General features: G+C 47.8%; 1 protein-coding gene across 2 annotated transcripts in view; it reads left to right on the forward strand.

The window, feature by feature from the left end:
* Positions 1–2,549, forward strand: part of LOC147092763 (NACHT, LRR and PYD domains-containing protein 3-like) — a 28,431-nt gene extending 25,882 nt beyond the window's left edge. Inside the window, exon 7 of one of the 2 annotated variants that reach the window (XM_085976006.1) lies at positions 1,630–2,549. In XM_085976006.1, the coding sequence (XP_085832132.1) occupies positions 1,630–1,993 (364 nt within the window). In that variant the 3' untranslated portion in view covers positions 1,994–2,549. Of the gene's footprint in view, positions 1–93 lie in introns of both variants that reach the window. The other variant, XM_085976007.1, reaches the window with a different exon arrangement.
* Positions 2,550–10,976: the final 8,427 nt, after the last annotated feature.

The following is a 10,976-nucleotide window of genomic DNA, read 5'->3' on the forward strand; positions in this document are numbered from 1 at the left end:
GTTAATATTTGGCTCTAATTATTATTGAAATACCTGTTGTTTTCACTGTTGTATATTCTGTGTATTTTCTATTTAAACATTAACCTGTTGCAGGCTGGGGGAAAACTTGTTCAGTTCCACCGGAAAGGAACAACTGCAGCTGCTGCAGGAATCCAGATGTGGCCTGAGCGTGGAGATGTGATCAGTTCACTGGTTGAGCATTGCTTGTCTCCTCATCAGAAAATTGTCATCTCCTGATATGAACATAATTCATCTCATTATATGAATATTGTTGGTCCAATTTTACGCATTTTATTTGTCATTTTCTGTCTCAATATAAGATGATGTGTCTTATATAATCATTGTTGGCAATATTATTGGTCTGATCATACACGCAATATTGGTGTCATTTCAAGAACATTGTTATTGTTACATGAATATTATTCATCTCACAATAGGAAATTATTGGGTTCAAGGTAAGAACACTATTGGTCGTCTCATATGTACATTATTCATATCATATGAACATTATTGGTCTCATTCATTGAATATTAAAGATAAACACTACTGGTCACATCATATGACCATTAGTCACCTCATCATCCCCCTGCTAGGGCTCCCATATTCTGTCCCACAAGTCCAAGGATCGCAGATTTGATCGTATCTGGCACGGAATTGGCTTATCCACCCATCACCAGAACTGATTGGGCCACTTTAACTGCTATTCAGCCTCACTCTCCTCTGCCAGCGCCCACAACTAGTCCAGAATTAACCTGGAGATCAATAATATCACACAGCTTTTTCCCCACTACCACCCATCTCCTTAAACCTAGCTTCCTTCCCAACCAACCCAAACCTTTCCCCAGGCTCCCTCTGTCACAGCTGTGGAGACTCAGTCATTGAGTATATTCAAGACAGAGATTGATAGATTTTTGAATATTAAGGGAATCAAGGGATATGGGTATAGTGTAGGAAAGTGGAGTTGAGGTAGAAGATCAGCTATCATCTTATTGAATGGCGGAGCAGGCTCGAAGAATCAAATGGCCTACTCCTGCTTCTATTTCTTATGTTCTTATGGTGGATGGGGATGTTGCATTCCCATAAACTTTACATCAGTCTTTGACAAGGTACCACATGGTAGATTACTGGAGAAGATAAAGGGTGTTGAATTAGGGGAGGACACCAAACTGACAGGCAAGGCCACAGACTTGCGTGTTTGGTGGGGTGGGGGGCATACAAACCACACCAGCCAATTTAAAGAGCCTAACACACAGGAGCTAGATTTCTATTTTATGCTGTGTAATCTGTTTGCAGTCAGACTGTAAACATAAATTTCTATTGGACGCAACAAGAAATTATTGCACATCAACGAGAAATTATTGCACATCAAAATTAACCATACAACAAATTAGAGACTTTAGCATCCCCGATAATTAAACAGTAATTGTTACAAAGCGACCAGTGAGATTTTTATTCGAGGGACATTCCATTGGCTGCTGATGCTGACTGTCCTGTTACATTGGCCTGGAGTTTGAGGTGGGTATGATGGTCTACTCCGAGACTACGTCATCGTACCCCTTTGAAACATGCCGCCAGTTCGGGATTTCCGCGAATGCGCTAAATCCTGATCTTGCGATCTTGCCTTGACAGATCCTCCGCACCGCCTGTGGAAAAACCAATTGTTGGCGCAGAGTTGGGCTGTTTGCCCTCCAACTACCCAGCAATTATGGACTTGTTTCTTCTGGTTGGTGAAAGCAAGCGAAGGAGCCTGTTTCACATCGTAAAAGAAGATCTGCAGTGGAGAAATCGCCACTTTGCATTTCCCCCATACCAGGACAAACATAGGATAACAGCGTTTACAAACTGCATAACACCGTTTACAAACTGCTCAATCAGTTTTGATTGGAAAATGATTAGTCCGCCTTTACATGTTTTCTTAACCATGCTACAAAGCAATTTTAGGAAAAATTATACTGAGAAAATATCTGTGACTTGCAATAAAAAAGGTTCATGAATATTGGTGGAGAAAATGTGTCAAACAGACTCCTCGCTGAAAAGTAGCTGACGGCAGAGCTGTTTCAATTGAATTGATGCAGATACAGTGGACAATAATCTCATTCCTCCTCTGAGGTTTCTGTGTGATGAATAAAGCTTTTTAGAACAAAGAACCCAGCACACATAGCCAGGTTGAGGCTGACTTATTAATAGCAGAGCTACATTGTGCGCGTTTAGGTGGAGGAGACTTTTTTTCGCCGACCGAGTTTCATTTTAATTACTTGGGAAGTTGAATAAGAAATTTAAATAAAGTGAACATCTGTCAGATTTCAGTGACCAATTCTGTCCTTTCAACTCAAAATTGAACAACATAACAAACAATATAATGCATCCATATACTTATATAAATGATATATTTTAATCCTGAAAAATAACATTGAATATATGGCTGGGAATCTCATTCTGAAGTTCAGCCACATTACTTGTAGGAGGTATAAAACATTGTTAGTCCTTTAGTGAACATCAAAACAGGAAGTTGTAAACATAGGAACTAATAAATTGTGAGTTTGATGGAAAATAAACAAATGCTGATGTATGAAATAAGTCCAATCACCAGTTTAATTAGAAGGTTTTAAACAGCTTCGGTCTTCCCAATATTTAGTTGGAGGAAATTTCTGTTCATCCCATAATGGATGTCGGACAAGCTGTCGGACAATTTCGAGACCGTGACTATCTGGTGCAAATAATCACTCATACAAGGGCAGCATTTCTATTGTAGCTCTTTTGGTGGAAACAATAAACAAATAAACTGTAACTTAACAAAAAACATGAAATGAAAATTAACAACTTAAATTAAAATGTTGTTGACGGGGGTGATGATGCACTCCAGTCCCTGCAGTGTCCACCGGTCGCGGGAGGCCTCGAGCGTGCTGGTGGACACCGCGTGCTCCATCTCCAGGGCCACCCAGGTGAGAACGTGGCCGCAGAAGAGAGGCTGGCAGTCGGGCCGAACGACCTCCTCGCCTGCCGCCTGGACCAGTTGATGGCCACTTTGGCCAGGCCCAGGAGCAGTCCTATAGGGAGATCCCCGGCCGGCCCGCTCCCCTCTGCCCTCTGCACCGAGTGACCAAAGATCAGGAGTGTGGGACTGAAGTGCAGCCAAAAATCGAGGAGCAACCCCTTCAAATAATGGAAGAGGGACTGCAACCTCTCACATTCCACATAAACATGGACTCCTCCAGGCAGCATTTCTATTGTATTGAGAATAGTGTGAAACACTAATTGCAAAGCATCTCGTTAGAAAAACAAATTGACAATCTTCTGCTGAATTTTCAACCAATTTGGCCGTAGATAGTTCGTCCACTCACCGTGAACATACCCTTAAGGGGCAATTTTGCGAGGTTGTTCTCCTTGCCTATTATTTTTCCGTTAATGGGATGTGGGCTTCGCTGGCAAGGCCAGCATTATCGCCCATCACTAACGGCCCATGAGAAGGTGGTGGTGAACCGCTGCAGTCCGTGTGGTGAAGGTACTCTGCGGTACATGAGAACGGGTTCGGAGACAGGACTGAATGTAGAACATGTGTTAATCCCCAGTGAGACTGCGCACCAGGAGCAGAACATGGTCATGTGACCCTGTGACACCTCGACTGGGCGGAGCTCCGGCTGCTTTGTGATGTTGTTACTGGCTGCTGTGTGATTGGCTCCTGGCTCCATTGTGATGTCACCTGGAGACAGGTTTCCGCCGCTGGTTACGCCCCATCAGTGGTGAGTTACTGTGGGCGGAGCTGGAGTTGGCAGCAGATATTGTGAGTGAGTTGAGCCCCTATAAATAGGGGTATGGAAATATAAGAACAATTTAATATTAAATTAAGTAATTCAACCAAATGTCATTAATGATAAATATCTTCAAATTAAATATATTGATAGTCGCAAAATTAGTCCCATTGTTTTTGAGTCATAGATTCCAGCATTAATGAGTCATTTTGATATTAAAATATTCTCGGAGTGAGCATTATCTCAGGAAGGTGGCGAGAGCAATGTCGAATCAGCACCACACTAACTGCGACTCGAGAAGGGTCGCTGGGTTTCACAGAGCAGATCTGATGGGACCAACACTCAAAAAACAAGACTGGGTTAATCAGGAAGCATCATGAATGATTGGAAAGGTGAGGAGCTCCACTGAGAATCAATCCCATCAGTACAGGATTTTTTCAATCTGAGAGTCTAACACGCTGTTGGATGCCGTTCAATTTCTGGCAAAAGGCTCGGCATTTGATGCGGCAATTTGACTGGAGATTCACTCGTAGGTAAAGCTCACCCATACCTCACCTGGGAATGCGTGATGCTTACATGTACAGGGATTTCTGTCCTGTATTATTACCATGCTGTTAGTGAGGTGGGGAGCTTCATTGGGTAGTGTCAGAGGAGCTGTACGCTGCATTGGACAGATACTGTGTCTGAGTTCACTGTGCTTGATGAACGATAATACATTGAGCTTTACTTTGTATCTGACCCCTGTCTGCCTGCCCTGGGAGTGTTTAACGTGACAGTATAGAGGGAGCTTTACTCTGTATCTAGCCCGTGCTGTTTCTATCCTGGGTGTGTTTGATGGGACAGCGTAGAGGGAGCTTTATATATAACCCGTGCTGTATCTGCCCTGGGACTGTTTGATGGGACAGTGTAGAGGGAGCTTTACTCTGTACCTAACCCGTGCTGTACCTGCCCTGGGAGTGTTTGATGGGACAATGTAGAGGGAGCTTTATTTTGTAACTAATCTGTGCTGTACCTGGCCTAGGAGTGTTTGATAGTGCAGTGTAGATTGTGCTTTACTCTGTATCTAGCCCATGCTGTGTCTGCCCTGGGAGTGTTTGATGGGAAAGTGTATTCTGTATCTAGCCCGTCCTGTACCTTGCATTGGAGTGCTTGAGGGGAGACTGTAGATTGAGCTTTACTCTGTATCGAACCCATGTTGTACCTGCCCATGGATGTTTTGGTTGCACTGTGTAGATGGAGCTTTACTCTGTATCTAACCCATGCTATACCCACTCTTACGATAGCAAATGCTTTGATTGCATGGTGTAGATGGAGCTTTACTCTGTATCTAACCCATGCCGTACCTGGGAGTGTTTGGTACAGTGTTGAGGAAATTTTTCCCTATATCTTACCCGTGCTGTTCCTAACCCGATGATTCAACCACGTGATACCACTGATGGTCCCTCCACTTATTGCCTCTGATGCTTCTTCTTGTTAAAGCAAATAGGTTATTTTTAGCAGAGAGAGGTGGTAATATCCCTGCCTCATCTCAGCACTCTTACCTCAGAGTGCCTGTCACTGCCAAAGCTGGAGGGAGAAACTTTGCCTGATATATTGAGAAGGGGTACTTTAAAATTTATAAACAATTGGTGGACATGTTGTCCATTAAACAGTGGGACTTCGCATTTGGATCATGCAAGGGAGAATGCGTAAGGGGTAATTTAGCGAGCATTTGCTCCCTGTCTCGAGTCTCAGTAAATGGGGGCGGGGTCGGAGACAGGACTGATTGTACAAACTGCGCTCATGCCCAGTGAGACTGCGCACCAGGAGCAGAGCACAGTCATGTGACTCTGGAACACATCGAAGGGGCGGAGCTCTGGCTGCTTTGTGACATTGAGATTGAGTGAGTACAGTCCCTATATATAGGGACAAGGAAAGAAAAGAACAATTTAATATTAAAATAAGTAATTCAAACAAATTGCTAATATTTTCATATTAAATATATTAATAGTCACAGAAATAGTCCCATTGTTTTCCTGTAGCATATTCTTTAATAAAGATGAATCATGTTTATATAAAAAAATTCTTTGACTAAGCAGTATCCCAGGAAGGTGGAGAGAGAGAGGTCGAATCAACACTACACTAACTGGGACTGGAGAAAGGTCACTAGGTTCATAGAGAAGATCTGTTGTGACCAAGACCCTCACTGTCGAAGACTGGAACCAGAAAGCTTCAACAATGATTGGAAATGTGAGGAGGTTTACTGAGAATCTCTTCAGTCGATGATTTTGCCGAGGTGAGAGTCTAACAGGCTATTGGGGGAAGTTTAGCACCTGACATAAAAGTCGGCCTTTGATGCAGCAAATTGACTTCAGATTCACTGGTAGCCAATATCTCTAGTTCTTGACCCACTCGCCAGTGTTTCTCTGTCTACTCTATCAAAACTCACATCATCCTGAAAACCTCTATTAGGCCTCCTCTTAACTTCTCTGTTCCAAGAAGAACAGTCCTAACTTTTCCAACCTCTCCTCATAACTCATAACTGAAGTCCCTCATCCCTGGTAACATCCGGGTAAACCTCCCCTGTTCCCTTTCTAAGGCCTTTACACCTTTCCTGAAGTGTGGTGCTCAGAATTGTCAACAATACTCCAGCTAGGGCTTTACCCATGATTTATAAAGTTCTAGCATGATCTCTTCTCTTTTATACTCTATTCCTCTATTTAAAACCCAAGTAAACCAGGTAATTTTTTTAACCAACTTATCAACTTGCCCTGCCTCATTTAAGGATTTGTTGTATGGACACCAAGGTTCCTCTGATCATTTAAACATTTCAAAATTGTGCCATTTATAGCACACTGTCTTTCCATTTTACTCCTCCCAAAGTGCATCACTTACAATTCTCCGCACTTCTTTGCCATGCTTCTTCCCATCGCACCATGCTATGTCATCCTGAAGCCTATAACTATCATCATTATCTACTACTTTTCCAAGTGTCGTGTCATCTGCAAACTTTAAAATGCTGCTCCCCAGGTTGTTTATAAAATAAAATGAAATGTGTAATGGACCCAAAATGAACCTTGCAGAACAACACGGCAAACTACCTCCCAGTCTGAAAAACATCCATCCACTATCACTATTTGCTTCCTATCACTGAACCAATTCGGTAGCCATACGGCACTTTCCACTTCATTCCATGGGTTTCCATCTTCTTAACAAGCCAAATATCCAAACCAGATATCCAAGTTTGCCGATATAGGCAGCATTCTAAGCAATGTAGATGGAAACATAACATTTCAAAGAGATGTTAATAGATTAAGTGACTGGACAAAACTGCGGTGCTTCTGCTGCTCAGGAAGGGAGGAAAAAAAGAGTGGGCGAGCAATAGTGGTAGGGGATCCAACGTAAGGAGAACAGATAGGCGTTTCTGTGGCCGTAGCCATGACTCCAGGATGGTTTGTTGCCTCCCTGGTGCCAGGGTCAAGGATGTCACTGAACGGCTGCAGGGCATTCTGAAGGGGGAGGGTGAACAGTCAGAGGTCGTGGTTCACATTGGGACCAACGACATGGGTAGGAAGAGGGATGAGGTCCTGCAGCAAGAATTTAGGGAGCTAGGTAGCAAATTAAAGAGCAGGACCTCAAAGGTTGTAATCTCTGGATTACTCCCAGTGCCACGTGCTAGTGAGTATAGGAATAGGAGGATAGAGCAGATGAATGCGTGGCTAAAGAGTTGGTGCAGGAGGGAGGGCTTTAGTTTCCTGGATCACTGGGTCTGCTTCTGGGGAAGGTGGGACTTGTACAAGTGGGATGGGTTGCAGCTGAACTAGAACGGGACAAATATCCTTGCGGGGAGGTTTGCTAGCACTGTTGGGGGGGGGGGTTTAAACTAACTTGGCAGGGGGAAGGGATACAGGGTGGAGCTATAATAGGGGGTGATGTACAGCCAAATAAGAGGACAAAACAAGTCAGCTTGGAAGGCGGAGCGAATATGTAACGGCACAAGGGAGTAGGGCAAGGCTGGATGGCATTTATTTTAATGCAAGGAGTCTTGCGAATAAGGTGGATAAACTGAAGGTGTTGATGAACACATGGGAGTATGATATTGTTGCTATCATGGAGACATGGTTGAGGGAGGGGCAAGACTGGCAGCTCTATATTCCGGGTATAGAATCTTAAGGCGAGGCAGAGGGAGGGGGGGGGTAAAAGAGGAGGAGGTGTCGCAATATTAATTAAGGAGTCAATTACTGCTGTAAGGAGGGATGATATATTAACAGATTCCTCTAATGAGGCCATATGGGTAGAACTTAAAAACAAAAAGGGGGCAAGCACTTTGCTGGGAGTGTACTATAGGCCCCCAAACAGTCAGGGGGAGATAGAGGAACAGATATTTAGGCAAATCTCAGAGAAATGTGCAAATAATAAGGTAATAATAGTGGGGGATTTCAACTTCCCCAATATTAACTGGGATAGTAAGAGTGTGAAAGGCTTAGAGGGTGCAGAATTCTTAAAGTGCATCCAGGAGAGCTTTTTGTGCCAGCATGTAGAAAGTCCTACAAGAGAGGGGGCAGTACTGGACCTAATTCTAGGGAATGTGGCTGGGCAAGTGGTAGAAGTGTTAGTAGGTGAGCACTTTGGTGACAGTGACCATAATTCAGTGAGATTTAAGGTAGTCATGGAAAAGGACAGAAATGGACCGGAAATAAAGCTTCTAAATTGGGGGAAGGCCGATTTTAATATGATAAGGCAGGATCTGCCAAAGTGGACTGTGATCAGCTACTTGTAGGAAAATCCACATCGGAGCAATGGGAGTCTTTCAGAAAGGAAATTGAGAGAGTACAATGGCAACATGTTCCCATAAAGGTCAAGGGTGGGACCAACAAGCCCAGGGAACCTTGGATGTCATGGGATATACGAGAATGGATCAGGAAAAAAAGGGGGGGTTTGGCAGATACAAAGGACTAAAGACAGAAGAAGCCCTAGAGGAGTATAAAAAGTGCAGGGGGATACTTAAAAAAGAAATTAGGAGAGCGAGGAGGGGCCATGAAATAACACTGGCGAGCAAAATAAAGGAAAATCCTAAAGTGTTTTATAAGTATACTAGCTGGGGAGCCCCGCATTGCGAGGGCAATTTTGGGGCGCTTGGTCTCCCTGCCCATGTGTGTCCCCCCTCTCCCTGTCATGTCCTCTCCCTGTCCTATCCCTCCCTCCCCTCCTCTCCCTCCCTCCCCTCCCCTCCCCTGTCTCCCTCCCTCCCTTTGCCCACCCCCACCCCTCCCCTCCCCCGCTCCCCCACTCCCCTCTGTCCCTCTCTCCGGCCCCTCCCCCTGCCTAGCACCTGAGGTCCGGAGCTGAGGTCCCCCGCGTATCGCGCGGCTGATGGACGGCCGCTGTGGGCGGGCGGGCGGCGCATGCGCGGTCAGTGCGGGCGTCGCATGCGCGGTCAGTGCGGGTGGCGCGAGCCCACCGCGATTTCCCGAGGCTCGCCCCCCCCCGCGATTTCCCGAGGCTCTCCGCCACCCCCCGCGATTTCCCAAGGCTCTCCCCCCCCCCCGATTTCCCGAGGCTCTCCCCCCGCGCGATTTCCCGAGGCTCTCCACCCCCCGCGATTTCCCGAGGCTCTCCCCCCCCCCCGCGATTTCCCGAGGCTCTCCCCCCCCCGCGATTTCCCGAGGCTCTCCCCCCCGCGATTTCCTGAGGCTCTCCCCCTCCCTATTAAATTGTTATTTAATTCCCTAACACATCATTAAAATATTTACCTTAGTTCCCTAACACACAGAAAGTGTGGGGGGAAAAATTGTGGAAAATCAAGATGGCGGCCACTCACCTCGGTTCAGAAGGATAAGGCCCGCCCACACACGCACCGATTGGTCGGCCGGTCAGGTCACCAAAGCGTAGGATTGGTCAATCGTCGAGTCACTCGACACTCAACTGTAGGATGGCACGCGCCCGTCCGATTGGTCGACCTCGACATCACACGGTCGCTAATGGGATGCTAATGAGCGGAATGCTGAACGTTTTTCGGATACCGCGGGCGGGATTTTTGTCCGGCCGAAACGTAAATACGCCTATGACCGGTCCGGAATCGCAAGCTTTCTTTTGAGGCGACGCGCGCGTCGGTACGCTCTCTAACTTTCAAACGTATAGAGAACAGGCGGACAGACAGACATCCGGACAGACAGAAGAGCTGCTTTATATATATAGACTAGCTGGGGAGCCCCGCGTTGCGAGGGCAATTTTGGGGCGCGAGGGCAATTTTGGGGTGTTTGGTCTCCCTGCCCCTGTGTGTCCCCCTCTCCCTGTCATGTCCTCTCCCTGTCCTATCCCTCCCTCCCCTCTCTCCCTCCCCTCTCTCCCTCCCCTCCCCCCCTCCCCTCTCTCCCTCCCTCCCCTCTCTCCCTCCCTCCCCTCCCCTCTCTCCCTCCCCTCCCCTCCCTCCCCTCCCTTGTCTCCCTCTCCCCCACTCCCCCGCTCCCCCACTCCCCTCTGTCCCTCTCTCCGGCCCCTCCCCCTGCCTAGCGAGCCCCACGTTGCGAGGGCAATTTTGGGGCGCGAGGGCAATTTTGGGGCGTTTGGTCTCCCTGCCCCTGTGTGTCCCCCCTCTCCCTGTCATGTCCTATCCCTGTCCTATCCCTCCCTCCCCTCTCTCCCTCCCCTCCCCTCTCTCCCTCCCTCCCCTCCCCTCTCTCCCTCCCGTCCCCTCTCTCCCTCCCCTCCCCTGTCTCCCTCTCCCCCCCTCCCCTCCCCCACTCCCCCCTCCCCTCCCCCCCCACCCTCCCCTCCCCCCCACCCTCCCCTCCTCCCCTCCCCCACTCCCCCGCTCCCCCACTCCCCTCTGTCCCTCTCTCCAGCCCCTCCCCCTGCCTAGCACCTGAGGTCCGGTGCCGTTGCTGAGGTCCCCCGCGTATCGCGCGGCTGATGGACGGCCGCTGCGGGTGGGCGGGCGGCGCATGCGCGGTGAGTGCGGGCGGCGCATGCGCGGTCAGTGCGAACGGCCCGCGGGAGCCGGCAAGGCCGTTAGCGAGCGGGAAACTTCGGGCGGCGCGCCCGCGCTCCGTCCGCGACACCTGAGAGGGGGAAGTAGAGAGAGACAGAGAGGGAAGAGGAGAAGGAGAGAGAGGGAAGAGGAGAGAGGGAAGAGGAGAAGGAGAGAGAGGGAAGAGGAGAAGGAGAGAGAGAGAGGGAAGAAAGAGAGAGAGAGAGAGAATTTTTTTCAGCTTCAGGCCCCAAGTCCCCCCTGCGCGAGGGTGAGGA

The sequence above is a fragment of the Somniosus microcephalus genome, unplaced genomic scaffold (assembly GCF_052327205.1).
Source record: "Somniosus microcephalus isolate GS21.2 unplaced genomic scaffold, FLI_Smic_1.0 unresolved_chr2, whole genome shotgun sequence".
NCBI classification, from domain to species: domain Eukaryota; kingdom Metazoa; phylum Chordata; class Chondrichthyes; order Squaliformes; family Somniosidae; genus Somniosus; species Somniosus microcephalus.